This window comes from Leucoraja erinacea, chromosome 10 (genome assembly GCF_028641065.1).
Source record: "Leucoraja erinacea ecotype New England chromosome 10, Leri_hhj_1, whole genome shotgun sequence".
Taxonomy (NCBI): domain Eukaryota; kingdom Metazoa; phylum Chordata; class Chondrichthyes; order Rajiformes; family Rajidae; genus Leucoraja; species Leucoraja erinaceus.
The window spans coordinates 6641357-6662303 of record NC_073386.1 but is presented as its reverse complement, the minus strand read 5'-3'; the positions used below and the strand labels follow the sequence as shown (position 1 = coordinate 6662303).

Below are 20947 nucleotides of genomic sequence, written 5' to 3'. Positions count from 1 at the left end.
CCTGTTTCTGACAGTGTGCTCTGCTTGTCCAGGGTGGAGTTCACCAAGCTGGCAGCCGAGCCAGGTGTGGTTAATCTCGGGCAGGGGTTCCCGGACCTGCCTCCCCCCTCCTACGTGCGAGAAGCCTTGGCCACGGCAGCGGCGGGAGACAACTTCATGCTGAATCAGTACACCCGAGGCTTTGTAAGTCCTGCTCTCTCTCCGCCCGAGGTGCTTCCGTGAATGCTGCCGAGTTCTGGAATGTCGCACTACGGAATCTGCCGAATGATTCTGAATGCAGGCGGCACGGTGGCGCAGCGGTAGGGTTGCTGGCCTTACAGCGCCAGGTTCCATCCTGACCTCGGGTGCTGTCTGTGTGGAGTTTGCATGCTCTCCCTGTGACCGCGTGGATTTCCGCCAGGTGTTACAGTTTCCTCCGACATCCCGAAATCATCTGGGTTTGTAGTTTTAGTTTTTTGATAATAATAATAATAATAATAATAATAATAATAATAAATTTTATTGTCATTGCACATATATGCAACGAGATTTGGAATGCAGCTTCCATCCGATGTCATAACTTAAATAACTAATAAAATTTAGATTTAGATACCCTGAGAAACATGATTTATAAAAAGGATACAGAATAGAAACTCTGCCCACCGAGTCCATGCCAACCACCGCCCAGCCACACACTACGTCCTACCCCACACACGAGGAACAATTTTACCGAAGCCATTTAACCTACAAACCCACACATCTTTGGAATGTGGAAGGAAACCGGAGCACCCAGAGAAAACCCACGCGGTCACGTGGAGAACGTACAAACTCTGTACGTCCAGTACCCGTGGTCAGGATCGAACCAAGGTTTTTGTTTTTTCCATGTTATTTATGTATATTGTGTTTGCACACACCTTCTTGACTCTTGAATATTCCAAGTTCCCCTCTTTTAGTGGATGGCATCCCATGATTTATATGAATTTTGAAGCATATGAATAATCAATATTTCAAAATGTCCTTCAGATTATTTTAAATTACTCAATTTCAGATTTTTTTCAATATACACAAATAGGTCATCAATTGTTTGTCTCCATTTGGACACCTCGGCAAACACATATCATTGAACGACGTTTCAGGTCACCGACAAATTTGTGGCGTGATGTGGCGGTGACGCAGCGTGATGACGTATGACACGCGGTGTTTATTCAAGTGTCGCTTTTTTTTGTCGCGGCTGGATTTTGACATCTTCAAAATCTTTTGGCGAAACAGATATGATGCGTGAAAAAATCGCCAAGTGGGACAGCCCCTTAAGAATTTCATTATTCTATCTGAGACACATGGCAGTAAAAATGAAAATGAAATGAAATGATGAAATGAAAATGATTGAAATGAAACACTCTGGACACTTGATGCTTCTTTGTACTGGTAACTTGTTACTCCATATTTCTGTTCACACAAGGGTCATCCTCCATTAGTGAAGGCACTCGCTGATTTATACGGTCACGTGTGTGGCCGTTCGATTGATCCATACAAAGATATTGTGGTGACCGTTGGCGGCTACGGCTCTCTCTCACACTCCATACTTGGCCTCGTTGACGAAGGAGATGAGGTAAAGAAGCAATCAGTTTGATTTGTTGTTACACTGCTTTTGACTTCCGCCGACTGGTTAGCACGCAACTAAAGCTATTCCGTACACGTGACAATAAACTATGCTGGAGTGCTGTGTGTTTGCGTGGCCGCTTAACGTCTAGTACCCTCGTGTTCTCATACACTTTACTTTGAATACTTTATTGTCACATGTGGCATTCAGTGCTTGCATTTCCAAGGTATGCAAATAGTGGCCACATAAGGGCACTGCCAAAATTACAAAGTATACACAGCATCTGTGCCAGGTCCCCCCCTTCCCCCCCCTCTCCCCCCCCCCCCCCCCTCCTCTCCCTCACCCCACATGGTCTGTCCTCGCCCGCCGCTCGGCGCCCCCATCGTACACCTCCATAAATTCACCCCTCGTCCTCCTGCGTGCCTAGGAACAAAGTCCTAGCTTGCCCAACCACTCCCGGCAGCTCAGGCCCTCGCGTCCTGGCAACATCCTCGTACATCTTCTCCGCACCCTTTCTAGCTGAATGACATTTTTCCCATTGGTTCGAACCTGACCACACGGGCGCTGTCTGTACGGAGTTTGTACGTTCTCCCCGCGACCTGCGTTGGTTTTCTCCGAGATCTCCGGTTTCCTCCCACGCTCCCAAGATGTACAGGCTTGAAGGCTAACTGGCTTGGTATGAATGTAAATGGTATCGGATATTTAAGTGTGCGGGGATTGCTGGTCGGTACGGACTCGGTGGGCCGAAGGGCCTGTTTTCTGCGCTGTATCTCTCACCTAAAGTAAACTAATGATTCTCTGGATTGGATTGCTCAGTGTTGAGCCGAGGATGTGATGCATGTTTAATGCTGACGCTCATATTCCTGGATATTTCCTTCGATTGCTCGGAACTAATGAAGGTTGTTTTAAAATTTCAGGTGATAATCATTCAGCCATTTTTTGACTGTTATGAGCCAATGGTTAAAATGGCTGGTGGGGTCCCTGTCTTCATCTCCTTAAAACCTGTGAGTATTTCAACAAACTTCAACTAAAATTACCGTCCTTTGAGTTTTGAAGCTATGAATTTCACTCAGTGCATAGCCCCACGGCGGGCCGTGGGCGTACCATCGGAGCCGATTCCTTGCCTGGGATCGACGCTCCAACCGCGGCCTGCGGACTTTAACATCGCGTAGCTCGCAGTCTCTGGAGAGACCCAGTCAGGAGGCTCCAACGAGGCAGAAGGTTCGATTAGACCCGACCCGGGTTAGATCGCCCGACGCGGGTGGGCTGAGATTTCCCCCCCCGCTCCCCCCGATGCAGGAGCCCGCCACCGGCTATGGGAGTCAAGATCGTCCCGCCAACGGAAGAATCAAGGCCCCTGACAAAGAAGGGAAGAGGACAAAGCAGGGAAGAGACTGAACTTTTTCTCGCCTTCCATCACAGTGAGGAATGTAGAGGAGTCACTGTGGTGGATGTTTATGTTAAAATGTATTTAGTGCGTTCTGGTGCTTTTTATTAATATGACTGTACGGCAAATCAAATTCCTCGTATGTTGTAAAACATACTTGGCTAATAAAGTAAGTATGAGTATGAGTATTTACATGAGATGAAATTCCTTGCAAATCTTATGGTGACAGAACTATCTGAACTCTATGATGAAGTTTAGAAGGAAGAGGTGGGGACTTCATTGAAACGTACCGAATAGTGCAAGGGCTGGATAGAGTGGATGTGGAGAGGATGTGTCCACTAGGGGGAGAGTCTAGGACCCGAGGCCATAGCTTCAGAATAAAAGGACGTACCTTTAGGAAGGAGATGAGGAGGAATTTCTTTAGACAGAGGGTGGTGAATCTGTGGAATTCTTTGCCACAGACGGCTGTGGAGGCCAAGTCAATGGATATTTTTAAGGCGGAGATTGACGGATACTTGATGGGTGTCAGGGGGTTATGGGGAGAAGGCAGGAGAATGGGGTTGAGATGGAAAGATAGATCAGCCATGATTGAATGGCAGAGTAGACTTGAGGGGTCAAATGGCCTAGTTCTGCTCCTCGAATTTTTGAACGCATTGTACAAAAGGACACCATTTGGCCCATTGTTTGTATTTCGGCCCCAAAATTGTGCTGTTTATGTAGCTCACACCTCCAAGCTTATGGTTTGCAGTCTTGTAAATTCTAAATCTTTAAAGGCTCCTTGATGAAGCTTCTGAACAGTCCTTTCATAAAATAGATTACTGACCGATTCTGTCTAGCGAAATTTTTTTTTGATGTCAATGCACTTTGTACATTCTCCTTGTCTCTGATCAGGCTGGGAGGGGGGGGGGGGGGGGGGGGTTGCAGGAGAACTATATTATTATTGTTGTTGTTGTTGTTGTTATTATTATTATTATTATTATTATTATTATTAAACTTTATTTCGGACTCAAGGTCCAGACAGGGACAATATTACATTAAATACATTGCATATAAAAACACCATAAATACATATAAAATCTTTTTTTTAAATATATTTTTATTAGAAGCAAACATATTATAAACTTTTCATGTATATCAGTCGTACATTATTAATATTATCAATTGTGGATTGATTCTGATTCTAGTTTTTTTTTATAGATAGGAAGTAAGAAAGAGAGAGGAAAAACCCCCACAAATGTCAAGATAAAAAAAAGAATGGAATGATTTACTAATAATACATCATTGGAGATAGGTATAAAGTATACTTTATACCTATATAAATACTTTATATAAAGTATAACTCTTCATCTAATCTAATACATAAAATCTTAGTATATCACTTATAAAAGCATCATAAATTATAAACAAAAAACACAATACATGATTTAAAATCCAGAATAAAAAGAAAAATCAGTGTCCTACAACGAGACAGCGATACCAGTGTCTCCACAACTGGGATTGGTAGCGTGAAGTGTTAAACCTTACCATATAACCATATAACAATTACAGCATGGAAACAGGCCATCTCGACCCTTCTAGTCCGTGCCGAACACGTATTCTCCCCTAGTCCCATATACCTGCGCTCAGACCATAACCCTCCATTCCTTTCCCGTCCATATAACTATCCAATTTATTTTTAAATGATAAAAACGAACCTGCCTCCACCACCTTCACTGGAAGCTCATTCCACACAGCCACCACTCTCTTACGTTTGACAAGTCTCCGATAATCACATTTTTAGAGTCATTTATCCTACAAATTAAGTTATACATATGATTTCTTAGGATAGCATCTCAAGTACTGACTCCTGCAGCCACAAACATGTTACTAGCAGTACACTATCCAGGTTTCCTTAGCAGTGTTCTCATGGCATCACTATAGGCCACCTTTAGTCTCTGCAAACCTGTCTTTCCGTAGTTCGACCACAGGTACGCAGTGTAGATTCCTGTACCTTGATTTTTGTTTCCCTGCTTGTTGTCCCTGTTAGATTTCTCCCCGGCTAAATATTGTGCTCCATTTCCTCATTGCATTTACCTGGATGAAAACTCCAGTATGTTTTTTTTCTTTTTGTTAAGCCGCAAGAGAGAGCTGTGGGAGATGTGGGCGACAGTGGTGACTGGGTCCTCGACCGAGATGAACTTGCCAGTAAATTTAATTGCCGGACCAAAGCAATAATCATTAACACTCCCAATAATCCATTGGGAAAGGTAAGGCATTGGAATCATTTTCTTTGAAATCATTCGGCCCATCAAGTCTACTCCGCCATTCAATCGTGGCTGATCTATCTCTCCCTCCTAACCCCATTCTCCTGCCTTCTCCCCATAACCCATGACACCCGTACTAATCAAAAATCTATCTATCTCTGTCTTACAAATATCCATTGACTTGGCCTCCACAGCCTTCTGTGGCAAATAATTCCACAGATTCACCACCCTCTGACTTAAGAAATTCCTCCTCATCTCCTTCCTATTGGAGTGAATGAATGTTGACCTCTCTAACCTCAAGTAAACCTTGCCGTCCCTCCTCATCCTGGTTCTCCAACCAGTTTGACTGTCCTCCTGATTAAATATTATCTTTGTCTGCTTCGTTGTCGCCTTCCACTGGCTAACAATGATCCATTCTACATTTTCCTTGGAGATTCCTCCCCTTTGATGTCTCATTTTCACACCTTACCCTTCCATATCTCTGCGACTGTCTCCCCCGACTCTCAGTCTGAAGAAGGGTCTCTGACCCAAAACGTCACCCATTCCTTCACCCATCCAGAGATGCTGCCTGTCCCGCTGAGTTACTCCAGCATTTTGGGTCTCCCTTCTTTTTAGTTTTGTTCACTTTCGTTTAGTTTGTCACGTGTACTGAGGTTGTTGCGTGCTAACCAGTCAGCGGAAAGACAATGCGTGTTTACAATCGAGCCATTTACAAGGTATAGATACATGATAAGGCAATAACGTTTAGTGCAAGGCAAAGCCAGCAAAGTCCGATCATAGATAGTCCAAGGGTCTCCAATAAGGTAGATAGCAGTTCAGGACTGCTCTCTAGTTGTTGGTAGGATGATTCAGTTGACTGATAACAGCCTGATAAGAAACTGTCCCTGAATCTGGGGGTGTGCGTTTTCACACTTTAGCCCGATGGGAGAGGGGAGAAGTGGGAGTGGTCAGGGTGTGACTAGTCCTTGATTATGCTGCTGGCCTTGCCGAGGCAGCGTGAGGTGTAAATGGAGTAACTGGCAGGGCGGTTGGTTTGAGCGATGGTCTGGGCTGCGTCTACAATTTGCTGCAATTTCTTCCTGTCATGGATGGAGCTGCTCCCAAACCAAGCTGTGATGCATCCCGATGATTAAATGCTTTCTGTGGCGCATCTGTAGAAGTTGGTAAGAGTTGCTGGTACATGACAAACTTCCTATGCCTTTCAAGGAAGGAGTGGCATTGGTGTGCTTTCATAGACAATAGACAATAGGTGCTGGAGTAGGCCATTCGGCCCTTCAAGTCAGCACCCCCCATTCAATGTGATCATGGCTGATCATCCCCAATCAGTACCCTGTTCCTGCCTTCTCCCCATATCCTCTGACTGTGCTATCTTTAAGAGCCCTATCCAGCTCTCTCTTGAAAGCATCCACAGAACCTGCCTCCACCGCCCTCTGAGGCAGAGAATTCCACAGACTCACAACTCTCTGTGAGAAAAGTGTTTCCTCGTCTCCGTTCTAAATGGCTTACCCCTTATTCTTAAACTGTGGCCCCTGATTCTGGACTCCCCCAACATCGGGAACATGGTTCCTGCCTCTAGCGTGTCCAAACCCTTAACAATCTTATATGTTTCAATGTGATCCCCTCTCGTCCTAAACTCCAGAGTGTACAAGCCCAGCTGCTCCATTCTCTCAGCATATGACAGTCCCGCCATCCCGGGAATTAACCTTGTAAACCTACGCTGCACTCCCTCAATAGCAAGAATGTCCTTCCTCAAATTAGGGGCCAAAGCTGCACACAATACTCCAGGTGTGGTCTCACTAGGGCTCTGTACAATTGCAGAAGGACCTCTGCTCCTATATTCAATTCCTCTCGGTCCCCCATAGTTCCCAGTGGACCCCGTACGCTGGTTCCCTCCCTGTTCTCATCAGCCCCCTCCCACTCACACTGGGTCCCCCTTTATCCTCAGTTAACCAGCCTGACGACCGGGGCTCTGACCTCGGCCCGACCCACGGGGGCCTCTGACCTCGAGACCTCGCGGTTCTTTCACCTTGCGATTTGTGATCGTAGATATTCAAGAAGGAAGAGCTGCAGGTAATGGCGGACCTGTGCATTCAGCATGACGTCCTGTGCATCAGCGATGAGGTGTACGAGTGGCTGGTCTTCAGCGGGCACAAGCACGTCAAAATAGGTAACTCCAAACCCGCAGACCAAACATCGCCCGCGATGATTCTGACCACCATTGCCCCACAAGGCCGTGTTGTCAGCTAGACTCAGTGCTCCATGGTGGCCGACCGTCACATGTGCAAACCTACAGGGACATTATATTTTTTACATACAGTTCGGTAAAGCATTGCCATACCTAAGCACAATCCCCGATTAGCACAAAGTGTACAGAAATCCCCCGCTGAGACAGCGTGCAAGAAGCGCCAGGGTTTGGCTCCATTCCGAAGTTCAGTGCTTGCTCTGGTTTTATGTAGCGTAGTCCGATCCAGGCCAGCCCCAGGCTAATCGTCCAGCGAACCGCCCTCCCTCTCCTTGCCCGTCCATTCAGCCTCGGGGGCTCCTCCCACAGCGGGCCTGGGAGGCGTAGAAGGGGAGGCCCCGCTTCCCACTTCCACCGGCCTTGCTCCTTGCGTCTGTCATCACCACCTCCCTCCTCCCCGATCTCTCTCGTCTCTTCGAGGGACCAGCAGGCTGTGGCTGGGTCCCATACACCCACCATTCTCCCCATACATCTAACATACGCCCATACACCCATGTTGGGTTCCCAATGTTGGGGGAGTCCAGAACCAGGGGCCACAGTTTAAGAACAAGGAGTAAGCCATTTAGAACGGAGACGAGGAAACACTTTTTCTCACAGAGAGTGGTGAGATCTGTGGAATTCTCTGCCTCAGAGTGCGGTGGAGGCCGGTTCTCTGGATGCTTTCAAGAGAGAGCTAGATAGGGCTCTTCAAAATAGTGGAGTCAGGGGATATGGGGAGAAGGCAGGAATGGGGTACTGATCGGGGATGATCAGCCATGATCACATTGAATGGCGGTGCTGGCTGGAAGGGCCGAATGGCCTACTCCTGCACCTGTTGTCACCATTGTCCCCTACACCCAGTGTACACCCCCTACCCCCATCATATACCCACCATTATCCTCAAACACTCACAACTGTGCAGCCAAATTCTGCTTTAACCCCTCTGTAGTTCACTTTGGGGCACCAAGGTGGCGCAGCAGTAGAGCTGCAGCCTTACTGCGCCAGATACCCGGGTTCAATCCTGGCTACGGGCGCTGTCTTTACGGAGTTTATTCACCGGAATATAGCACGTCAATCTTTTGCACCTTAACAACTATCTGTATATATGTATATGCCAATGTACATACACCAATATATCCTCATTTGTATATATTGTCTTAATCAGCACTTTACTACTTTGCACTCTGGTTAGATGCAAAACTACATTTTGTTGTACCTGTACTTGTACTACGTTCAATGACAATAAAGTTGAATCTGATGTCATCTAAAAAATTCCAAGAGCTCTCCCGAGTTTAAAAAAATATCAAACTCGTGGTAAGCACGTAGAATGAACGTAGCGGGTGCGTCGGAGCTCGGGGACGTCTCTTAGCGCTAACGGCAGGTACTCGGGAAGACTCGCTAACGGCAGGTAAGCACGGGAAGATTTTTCAACGTGATGAAAAATGTCCACGAGAGCCCCGAGTACCGACGAGTGGCCGTTACCGTAAATCTCCGAGTTCGAATCAGGGCAAACTCGGGAGAGCTCTTGGAATGAACTCGTACCGTGGGACAGGGGTTTAAGAATGTCATTGTTCCATCTGGGCCATGTGACAATAAAACACTTGACCTTTTGTTGAACTGTGTAGGTGGCAACCGCAGAGGCTGGTTTAAACCGAAGGTAGACGCAAAGTGCTGGAGTAACTCAGCGGGTCAGGCATCACCTATGGAGGGAAAGGATGGGTGACGTTTTGAGTTGGGACCCTTCTTCAGACTGTTTAATAGTTTAGTGGCTTTGGCCTAAAGCTGGCATTTCATACCTTTAAGGTGAGCTTTAAGGAGATGAACAGGGCATGTTTTTTCACACAGAGTGATGGTGGTGCATGGAATGCACTGCCAGTGGTCGTGAAGGAGGCAGATATGTTAGTGGCATGTAAGAGAAACACAGGTGGACATGCAGGGAATGGAGGGATATGGATCATATACAAGCAGGAGAGAATAGTTTCACGGCACAAATAGCTGGAGTAACTTCAGTCTGAAGAAGGGTCACGACCCGAAACGTCACCCATTCCTTCTCTCCAGAGTCGCTGCCTGTCCCGCCGAGTTGCTCCAACCTTTTGTGCCTATCTTCGGTTTAAACCAGCATCTGCAGTTCCTTCCCACCATTTCGTCTGCTACAATGCTCTCTGTTCTAACGTACTTTATTTGCTTCATCCTTTTTATTATTAATGTTTAATGTTTTATGTGTCATTTCTAACTGCCACTGTATGTCACGTTGTCATTTGCGGGCGGAGCACCAAGGCAAATTCCTTGTATGTGAATACTTGGCCAATGAACTTATTCACTCATTCATTTATTACAGCCACGTTGCCAGGAATGTGGGAAAGAACCATCACCATAGGAAGTGCTGGCAAAGCCTTTAGTGTGACTGGCTGGAAGGTGAGTATTTTAAGAAGTTCTTTATTTATCGTGTCTTTTTTAATAATAAACGATGACTTTGAGGCCCGTTAGTCAACGTTCCAAATAAAATCTGCGCCTGCAATGTTTTCAGTGTGTTTGGAAGACCCGAAGTTCTAGATCAATGAAACTATTCATGACATTGCTGTTCAGAATGCTGTAAAGTTGAAAATGGACTTTTATAATAGTCAGGAGCTGTTTATTCTTCTCTCTGGCAGCTTGGTTGGTCTGTCGGTCCGGAACACCTGATAAAACATCTTCAGACTGTTCAACAGAACACTGTTTATACCTGCTGCACTGCTATTCAGGTAGGTGGATTTTGATCTTGTAGCTAACTCTGGCTTCAGAAAACAATTCTGCAGTGATAGAGTGTGGAAACAGGCCCTTCAGCCCAACTTGCCCATGCCGGCCGACATGCCCTGTGATGTTTGGTGGACTGTGTGGAGTGGGAGGACTCGTTGCTCCTCCAGTGCAGCAGGTGGCGCTGTACAGGACAAAGGGAGATGTTTTGTATATAGTTTATCGTGTGTGTGTGTGTGTGTGTGTCCATTTTGACTTGTCTTGCTGCCAATATTGCGTAATATAATAAAGACCTGTGAAGACTCTCATGTTTCATGCAGACGTAGAAAACGAACATGAAATGCCCCATCTGCACAAGCCCCACTTGCCTGCATTTGGCCCATATCCCTCTAAACCTGTCCTATCCATGTACCTGTCTAAATGTATCTTAAACATCGAGATGGTTCCTGCCTCCTCCGGCAGCTTGTTCTATACACCCGCCATCCTTTGTGTAATAAGGTTACCCCTTGGGTTCCCATCAAATCATTCCCTGCTCACCTTAAACCTATGACCTCTGGTTCTCAATTCCCCTACACTGGGCAAAATACTTTTGGCCGATCTATTCCTCTCATGATTTTGTACACCTCCACAAGGTCACCCCCTCATCCCCCTGCACTCCACTGAATAAAACCCTGGCCTGCTCAACCTCTCACTACAGCCCAGTCTCTCGAGTCCTGGCTACATCCTGGTTAATCTCCTCTGAACCCTTTCAAATTTGATAGCGTCTATAACATGGTGACCAAAACTGAACACAATACTCTAAACGTGGTCTCACCAACATCTTACAGAACTGGAATGCGACCTCCCAACTTCTAAAATCAATGTTAGGGATTCCATGATTGGCAACAGGAAATGCCCACCCTCTGATTAGTTCCACTCAGTGTCTCTCATCCCTACAGGTCTATAAATCTCTCTCTGTTAGTTATTTGATCCAGTTAACTATTGAAAACTGTGCAAGAATCAGCCTATTAATACTTCTTAATGCTGACATACTTTGGATCCTACTGTGGTTTTCCGTTGTTCTCCTAAAGCAGTGTCATAGTCAGAGTCTTACAGCAGGGAAACAGGCCCTTCAGCCCAACTCTTCCATGCTGCCTCATTTAAGTTTGCTCATGAATGGCCCCTATCCCTATACATTCTACCAGTCCAAGCTTCAGTGCATCTCTCACCTTGCTCTCTTGCAACCTGGAATCTGCCAGACAACAGATCAATGGGTTTCGCCTAGTCAAAGTTCACTGGGTTAACAATCTTCCAGCACCATTTGGTCATAAAGTCGTAGAGTGTTACAGTGTGCAAAGAGGACCTTCAGCCCAACTTGTCCACACCGGCCAACATGTCTCAGCTGCACTGGTCCCACCTGCCAGCGCTTGGTCCATATTCCTTCAAACTTGTCCTAACTGTTTCTTAAATGTTGGGATAGTCCCAGCCTCAACTACCTCCTCTGGCAGCTTGTTCTGTACACACACCACCCTTTGTGTGAAAAAGTTACCCCTCAGATTCCTGTTAAATCTGTCCCCTTCACCTTGAACCTATGTCCGCTGGTCCTCGATTCCCCTACTCTGGGCAAGAGATTCTGTGCATCGACCCGATCTATTCCTCTCATGATTTTATACACCTCTATAAGATCTCCCCTCATCCTCCTGCACTCCCAAGGAATAGAGACCCAGCCTACTCAACCTCTCCCTATAGCTCACACCCTCCAGTCCTGGCAACATCCTCGTAAATCATCTCTGAACCCTTTCCAGCTTGACAATATCTTTCCTGTAGCATGGTGCCCAGAACGGAACACAATACTCTAAATGCGGTCATCAGACCAACATCTTATACAACTGCCCATCTGCACACTCCCCCTTGACTCCATTTCTATTAACCTCAAAACTGATCTCCCGGTGGCTAAAGCATCTTAAACGGCGAGATGGTTCCGAATCCGAGCAGCTCTGTCCTACACCCACCCTCCATGGTGAGTGAGGAGCCAGGGGGTAAAGGGGGAGACCACCTGGATATTTACGCTCGGGCAGTTTAGATCCCAAAAGTATTTTAACAGAGTAGGGACTTCTCTAATTTCAGGTAGTCCCTGCTTTCTCCTCCCCTTCTCAGCTCTCCCCCAGCCCACTGTCTTTGCCTCTTCCTTTCTTCTTCCCCCCCCCCCCCCCCCCCCCACCAACCCCAACCCTCACATCAGTCTGAAGAAGGGTCTCGATCCAAAACGTCACCTATTCCTTCGCTCCATAGATGCTGCCTCACCCGCTGAGTTTCTCCAGGATGTGTACCTTTGTCTACCTTTGGTATTTGACATGGTATCTGTCCCTAAGGCAGTCCTCCAAACCTTCAATAGATGCAGGGAGAACAGAGCACTTGCACATAAGAGTGTCAGAGAATAAGAAGACATTGTGGCAATAATTATGGTGGCTGCCTTGGGAGGTTTTTCACTCCATCTTGAGATCAGTTTGGATTCCATTTTGGGAGAAATGTTTACACTTTGAACTTTGCTCTGCCTTTCCACCACAAATGAACACACTTGTTTTTTTTTTCAAGAGAAGCTTTGAATAGCCATTTTCTTCAGCTCTTTAAAAAAAAAAAGAGTACGGTATTTGATAAGAAGTATGACAAGCCTGAAATGACGAGAAGTGGATGTATCAGTGAAATGTCTTCCACATTTGCTTCAGTTATGTCTCCGCTGTGCGTGGGACTCCTCAGTGCATTGAGTTTAGTTTAGTTTAGGGATACAGCGCGGATGCTGACCCTTTAGCCCACCGAGTCCGCACCGACCAGCGATCCCCGCGCACTAACTATCCTGCACACACCAGGGACAATTTACACATACACCAAGCCAATTAACCTACAAACCTGTACGTCTTTGGAGTGCGGGAGGATACCGAAATTCTCGGAGAAAACCTACCCGGTCACGGGGAGAACGTGCAAACTCCGTACTGACAGCACCTGTAGTCGGGGTCGAACCCGGGTCTCCGGCGCTGCAAGCGCTGTAAGGCAGCAACTCTACCGCCGCGCCACCGTGGTCGCCCTGTGCGAGTAGCCGTGTGGTGCGGAGTTTGCTTGTGTCAACCGCTGACCTGGGCAAAATCTATTGTCAAAACACTTCTCAGCAGGCTGTGTGATGTTGGGGTGAAGATCTTCAATGCATACACATGTTCAATTGGTGTTGCTTGAGAGATAAGTACCAGGAAGGATACCAGATATCTCTCCTGCTTTTTGGAATAGCAGGGTGGAATGTTAGTGCATCAGTCTGAAAATGCAGGTGGAGCCTCACTTTAATGTGCCATCCGAAAAGCAACATTCAGAGAATGCTGCACTCATAAGATCATAAGACATCGGAGCAATATTCGACCCATCAAGTCATGCTCTGCCGTTTGATCATGACCGATCCCTCTTAACCACATTGTCAGGTCTTCTCCCCATAACCTTTGACACACTTACTAATAAAGAACCTATCAGTGTCCGCTTTAAAAATACACAAATGACTTGGCCTCCATCGTCGTCTGTGGCAATAAATTCCACAGATTCACCACCCTCTGACTAAAAAAATTCCTCCTCATCTCCATTCTAGAACTCCTTAAGAACTGTAACTGAAGATTGAAATGTATTGTTGATGGTGTCTTTCTAGACGAATCATTTACACCTTCAGCACACAATTAAAAAGGGGAAATTGGTTCCTGGATGTTGTTTTAGTTTTAAGTTAGAGATACAACGTGCAGGACAGGTCTTTGACCCTCCAAGCCCACGCTGAATCATCGGTCCCTTATTCACACTGGTTCTATGTTTCTCCCACTTTCCCATCCACTTCCTGCACACTCGGGACAACCTATAGAGGCCAATTAACCTGCAGATCCGCACGTCTTTGTGTGGGGTGTGGGAGGAAACGGCAGCATCCAGAGAAAACCCACACGGTCATGGGGAAGAAACGTGCAAGCTCCACACAGACAGCACCAGGGGTCAGGTTGGAACCCGGGTCTCCAGCGCTGTGAGGTAGCAGCTCTACCAGCCTGCACCCGCTTCCATTGCCTTCTTTCCCATCGAGCACCAACCCAGTTTGTTGGCCTCTAATCCCTGGAGCGAGTCTTGAACCCACAACCTTCTCGGGTCAGAGTCTATCCACCACACAACGGCACAGCGAAAATGCAAGCCTTTTTTTTTCAACAAAAATAAAAGTAATCAATGATTGCAATAATATATACAATACAAAACCATATCAAACAAACCCAGCACCATTATACAAAATCACCCAACTATCTAATTAAATATTCTTAAATACTACACACTTAAAACAACATATATTACAGTCCTTGTCAAAGATGCGTTCCACCCCCCTGCGGTGCTCAGCAGTCCCGGATATCCCCCAGGGTGCCCATGGACAGCACGTAGCCCCTTTCTAGTACCACCCGGGCACGGACGTAACCCCGGAAGAGGGGCAGGCAGCCGGCTCGGGCAGAGCCCTCTTCCTCCTGGATGCAAGCCTTTCTGTGCGGGTTGCACAATTTTGCAGCCTTAAGTCTGGCTGTTATTGCAGATCTGCCCTTCGGATGGCGCTACAGCATAACGTGCGATCCCTTGCTGTTGGCAGGGTTGCCTGGTGGAGGGCTCTGCTTGGGAGCAAGCAGTTGTGGTGAAAATATTACTTCCAACACCTCTTGACAAATTCTTTAGTCTGCAATTTGCAATCTCTTCTTCTGTGAGACAGATACAAAGCGCTGGAGTAGCTCAGCGGGTCAAGCATCAACGGAGAACAAGAATGGGTGACGTTTCGGACCACCATACTCACAACCCGTCAACTCCTCCATGGGAATTAACGTACATCAGGATCTTGCATGTGCAACACAACCAACTCAGAATCAGCGATGGACTATTTTACTTTATCTTAGAGATACAGCATGGAAACAGTCCCTTCGGCCCACCGAGTCCACGCCGACCATCGATCACCCGTTCACACTAGTTCTATATTGTCCCACCTTCCCATCTGCACCCTGCACAATGGGGGGCGATTTACAGAGGGCCGATCAGCCTACAAACCTGCACGTCTTTGGGAAGAAACCGGAGCACCCGGAGGAAACCCACCCAGTCACATGAAGGAGCTGTGGAACCTTTTATGCCCCTGTCCCACTTAGGAAACCTGAACGGAAACCTCTGGAGACTTTGCGCCCCACCCAAGGTCTCCGTGCGGTTCCCGGAGGTTCCCGGAGGTTTTTGTCAGTCTCCCTAATGGTCGAAAGTGGTTTCTGCCTCTTCCATGTTCCGGCGATTATTTCAAAAAATTCAAAACCGGCTGCAACTAAAAATAGGTTTCCGTTTTAAAAATCGGTAATTTTTTAGTCTAAGCCAGTTGCGATGCTAGGTGAAGGTGGTTGCCGGAGGTTGCACTACCTGCACGGGAACCTCCGGGAACCGCACGAAAATCTTGGGTCTCCAGAGGTTTCCGTTCCGGTTTCCTAAGTGGGACAGGGGCATAACTAATTGTCAATCTCCGCCTTAAAAATATCCATTGACTTGACCTCCACAACCGTCTGTGGCAATGAATTCCACTTTGCTGAGACATTGAACTTTACAACAAAACACTAGGGCACTAGAGCACTAGATGGTACCCAGTTTACCTTCTTATACGATACGATAGAACTTTATTCATCCCCGGAGGGAAATTGGTCTGCCAACAGTCTCAACACACAACAAGGTACAGTAAAACTTGAAATTAAAATTGAATTAAAAGATAAAGAAAAAGATAAAGGACAAGTGACTGTTGGCTGTCTGCCGTGTGCACAGCGCCCTAACCAGACTTGGTTACTTACTTACTGCCTATTATGCCTCCTGGCATGTAGGGCAAAAACGACAGACCTCCACTCCTCTGTTCCAGGCTAGCTTCTGGCCACTACCCCAGGTCAGGCCCGTTGTTGTCATTTCCTCCTCTACAGTTCGACACCAGGTGGGTTTGGGTCTCCCTCTTTTCCTTTTCCCTTCCGGTGTCCAGCGCAGGGCTATTGTTGGGATGCTGTCTGGTTCTCTTTGGCTTTCACCATTGACATTCATCCTAGCATCTGCCGATAGCCCAAGGTGTTGATTCCGTCAGTTGCTGTTTCCGTAACATATGTGTTGCACGAGACAGGGTTGTTAGCCCTGTGCTCAACCTCCAACCTGGAGGACCAGTGGATCGCTCTTCGTCCCGCGTCTACCCTTCGACCTGTCCAGCATGGGAGACCCTAACAGGAGACGAATCTCCCGCTGGCACAGCTCTAGGGGGTCACTGAGCTCCCCGACCACGACAAGTTTGCAATCCAACGGGGAGGCCCTAACCGGAACGAACAAACAAACAAACAAACGCAGGTTTATCTTTCCTTTCTTCTCCCCGCCTCCCCCCCACCCCCCCATCAGTCTGAAGAAGGGTTTTGGCCCGAATCGTCGCCTATTTCCTTCGCTCCATAGATTCTCCAGTCATTGTCCATCAAGGCTTCTCCTCCAAAAATTGCCCATGCGTTATTAGCCCACTGCAAACGGTGCAATGATCCAGAGACCACAGAACTCAGAAAAGTACAGAGCAGGAACAGAGCCCTTCCTTCGGCCCACAATGTCTGTGCCGATCGCCACGCCAAGTTAAATTAATCTCCTCTGCCTGAATGCGATCCCATGTGATGTTTCGGCTGAGTTTCTCCAGCATTTTTGTGCACCTTCGATTTTCCAGCATCTGCAGTGCCTTCTTAAACGCAGGCTTATCCCCTGGGCAGAGGATTCTAAATTCGAGAATCCCCCCCAACCCCCCCCCCCCCCCCCCCCCCCCCCCTTCCCCACGCCGGGTCCTCCATTGTTCTTCACTTTATTTACAAGCTCTAACCCATTTTGATATCAGACGGGCCAGTATCTTGGGAGAAACTGTTAGCTCAAAGTGTTAAGTGTATGGATTACATATGGAGGTTAGGGACAGACCAGCCCATTCGATGTGATGCATTTGGTGATAGTTGGATAAGGGTGACAGCAGGGAAAAGTTATGGTAAAGGGGCGAGATGAAGTATATACCTGCAGAGCACGGATTAACGGAGATGAAAGATGCTTGCCATCCATCGGTTGCCCTTGTTTTTGGTATAAGGAGAGGTTGGGATAAAACCGGGATTGTTTTCTCAGGGGCGTCAGAGGTTGAGGGGGAGGGGGGGGGGGGGGGGGGGAACCTGATAGAATTATAGAAAATTATGAGAGGCGTAGATAGGGTGGACAGTCAGAACCTTTTCTCCTTCCCAAAGACGAGAGGGCATAGCTTCAAGGTGAGTGGGGGAAAATGTGGGGCACTTTGCACTGAGTGTGGTGGGTGCCTGGGGTGGTGGTGGAGACAGATACTATAGTGGCATTCAAGAGGCTCCTCAGTTAAGCACGTGGATATAAAGGCAATGGTGGAATATGGATCATCAGGTCCAGAACGCAGCCGCCCGACTCATCACCCACAACAAATCCTGACATCACATCACTCCAGTCCTCAAAACAACTTCACTGGCTTCCCATCTCCCACCGGATCAACTATAAAATCCTGATCCTCACCTACAAAACCCTCCACCATCTGGCCCCCCCATATCTCACTGACCTCCTCTCCCCCTACCAACCCTCACGGTCCCTCAGATCCACATCAGCCGGTCTCCTCTCCATCCACAAGTCCAACCTCCGCAGTTTTGGGTACAGAGCCTTCTCCAGGGCAGCTCCCAGGCTCTGGAACTCCCTCCCCCAACTGATCCGCAATTCCATGTCCCTCACCATCTTCCAGTCCCGCCTCAAGACCCATCTCTTCACCTCTGCCTATCCTTAGCCCCACGTCCCCCTCCCTTCTCATCTGTGCATTATTTGCCTCGTACTGTGTTTTGTATTGAATTCTGTATTTACTTTGTGTACTAGTCATGTCTCTACTATTTATTTCATTCCCCTTATATGTTTTTCCTCTACCTGCTAATTTTTTGTAAGGTGTCCTTGAGACTCTTGAAAGGCGCCCATAAATAAAATGAATTATTATTATTATTATTATTATGAGGAATAGGAGTGGAATTAGGCCATTTGGCCCATCATGTCTACTGCACCATTCAATCATGGCTGATCTATCTCTCCCTCCTAACCCCATTCTCCTGCTTTCTCCCCTTAACCTCGGACACCCGTACTAATCAAGAATCTATCAATCTCCACCTTAAAAATATCCACTGACTTGGCCTCTATAGCCTTCTGCGGCAAAGAATTCCACGGATTCACCACCCGGTGACTAAATAAATTCCTCCTCATCTCCTTCCCAAAATAAAAGAACATCCTTTAATTCTGAGCCTATGTCCTCTAGTTCTAGACGCTGCCACTAATGGAAACATCACATGGGATCGCATTCAGGCAGAGGAGATTAATTTAACTTGGCGTGGCGTTCGGCACGGACATTGTGGGCTGAAGGAAGGGCTCTTTTCCTGCTCTGTACTTCTCTGAGTTCTGTGGTCTCTGGATCATTGCACCGTTTGCAGTGGGCTAACAACGCGTGGGCAATTTTTGGAGGAGAAGCCTTGATGGACAATGACTGGGAACTGACCGTCTTCCACTGTCTTCCTCCAACCAGGAAGCTGTTGCTCAGGGCATTCGGAAGGAAAGGAGCCGGTTGAAGGAGCAGGATTGCTACTTCACGTTGCTGGCCCATGAGCTGGAAGCCAAGCGGGATCGCATGGCTCAGCTTCTCCTCGCCGCCGGGATGAAGCCAGTCATCCCAGAAGGAGGATACTTCATGATCGCTGACATTTCTGCTAAAGGTAAACACTCTTCCTCCCCCCCCTCCACTCCCCTCAAACCGAATGGCAGTGGCCGCTTATTAACTCTCTGTGCCACCGTTTTCAGATTCAGATTCAATTTTAATTGTCATTGTCAGTGTACAGTACAGAGACAACGAAATGCATTTAGCATCTCCTTTGAAGAGCGACATAGCAAACGATTTTTGAAATTAAAAAAAAAAAAAATAGGTGTCCGGGGGGGGGTGATTGGCAGTCACCGAGGTACGTTGTTTAGTAGAGTGACAGCGGCCGGAAAGAAGCTGTTCCTCGACCTGCTGGTTCGGCAACGGAGAGACCTGTAGCGCCTCCCGGATGGTAGGAGAGTAAACAGTCCATGGTTGGGGTGAGAGCAGTCCTTGGCGATGCTGAGCGCACTCCGCAGACAGCGCTTGATTTGGACAGACTCAATGGAGGGGAGCGTGGAACCGGTGATGCGTTGGGCAATTTTCACCACCCTCTGCAATGCCTTCCGGTCGGAGACAGAGCAGTTGCCATACCATACTGTGATGCAGTTGGTAGGATGCTCTCTTGCAGCGGTAGAAGTTCACCAGTGATCTGAGGAACAGATGGACCTTCTTCAGTGGCTTCTCAGGAAGAAGAGACGCTGATGAGCCTTCTTGATCAGAGTAGAATTGTGGGTCCAAGAGAGGTCATCGGAGATGTTGACTCCCAGGAACCTGAAGCTAGAAACACGTTCCACCTCCGTCCCGTTAATGTGGATGGGGGTGTGCGTGCCGCCGCTGGACTTCCTGAAGTCTACAATGAGCTGTTGGTTTCTTGTTTTTAGGGCCAGTTGTTGTCAGCGCACCATGCTGCTAAGTGCTGGACCTCCTCCCTGTAGGCCCGCTCATCGATTTTTTGCTGATGACTGCCAATCACCGTTGTATCATCTGCATACTTGATGATGGTGTTAGTACCATGTACAGGTGTGCAGTCATAGGTGAAGAGGGAGTAGAGGAGGGGGCTCAGCACACAGCCCTGAGGAACGCAGTGTTCAGGGTGAGGGTTGAAGAGGTGTGCTTGTCTAACCTCACAGACTGGGGTCTGTTGGTTAGAAAGTCCAGTATCCAGTTGCAGAGGGAGGGATCGATGCCCAGGTTACCGAGTTTGGTGATCAGTTTTGATGGAATAATGGTGTTGAATGCTGAGCTGTAATCGATGAACAGCATTCTTACATAAGTGTCTCTGTTGTCAAGGTGGGAGAGGGCGGAGTGAAGTGCCGTTGAGATGGCATCCTCCGTACTCCTGTTCTTGCGATAGGCAAACTGATAGGGATCCAGTGTGGGGGGTAGGCAGCTTTTGAGGTGTGCCAGGACCAGCCTCTCGAAGCACTTGGTGATGATGGGGGTAAGTGCAACTGGGCGGAAGTCGTTGAGGCTTGCCGCAGTGGAGTGTTTTGGCACTGGCACGATGGAGGTGGCTTTAAGGCAAGTGGGGACAACTGCTTGGGCAAGTGACAGGTTGAAGATGTCAGTCCAGACGTCTGTCAGCTGCGCAGCACAGGCACTGAGCACGCGCCCGGGGATGCCGTCAGGGCCAGCAGCCTTACGTGCATTAGTCCTACTCAGTGCCACGTACACGTTGTAGGGGGTGAGTGTGAGGGGTTGGTGATCGGCAGGTAGCACAGCCTTGATGGCTGTCTCTAGATTGTCCCTGTCGAAGCGGCCATAGAAGTGATTCAGCTCCTCAAGGAAGGAGGCGTCGCTGGATGTGGGGGTGATGTTGGAGGGTCTGTAGTCCGTGATGGCCTGGATGCCTTGCCACATGCGTCGAGGGTCGGAGTTGTTGTTGAAGTGCTCCTCAATCCTGAGCTTATGGCAGTGCTTGGCCTTCCTGATGCCCCTCTTCAGGTTAGCCCTGGATGAACTGTAGGCTCGAGCATCGCCTGACCTGAAAGCGGTGTCCCGTGCTTTCAGCAGTAGCCTGACCTCGCTGTTCATCCATGGCTTCTGATTCGGGTATATGGTCACCTGT

At 47.9% G+C, this 20947-nt stretch overlaps 1 protein-coding gene across 7 annotated transcripts in view; it reads left to right on the top strand.

Annotated features, from left to right (window-relative positions):
- Positions 1-20947, top strand: part of LOC129700731 (kynurenine--oxoglutarate transaminase 3-like) — a 93873-nt gene that overhangs the window by 51489 nt on the left and 21437 nt on the right. For all 7 annotated transcript variants that reach the window (XM_055641360.1, XM_055641359.1, XM_055641362.1 and 4 more), the window contains 8 exons: positions 33-183; positions 1439-1588; positions 2497-2583; positions 5081-5212; positions 7256-7376; positions 9769-9845; positions 10082-10171; positions 18769-18955. In XM_055641360.1, coding sequence (XP_055497335.1) covers positions 33-183; positions 1439-1588; positions 2497-2583; positions 5081-5212; positions 7256-7376; positions 9769-9845; positions 10082-10171; positions 18769-18955 — 995 coding nt within the window. The remainder of the gene's footprint in view (positions 1-32; positions 184-1438; positions 1589-2496; positions 2584-5080; positions 5213-7255; positions 7377-9768; positions 9846-10081; positions 10172-18768; positions 18956-20947) is intronic.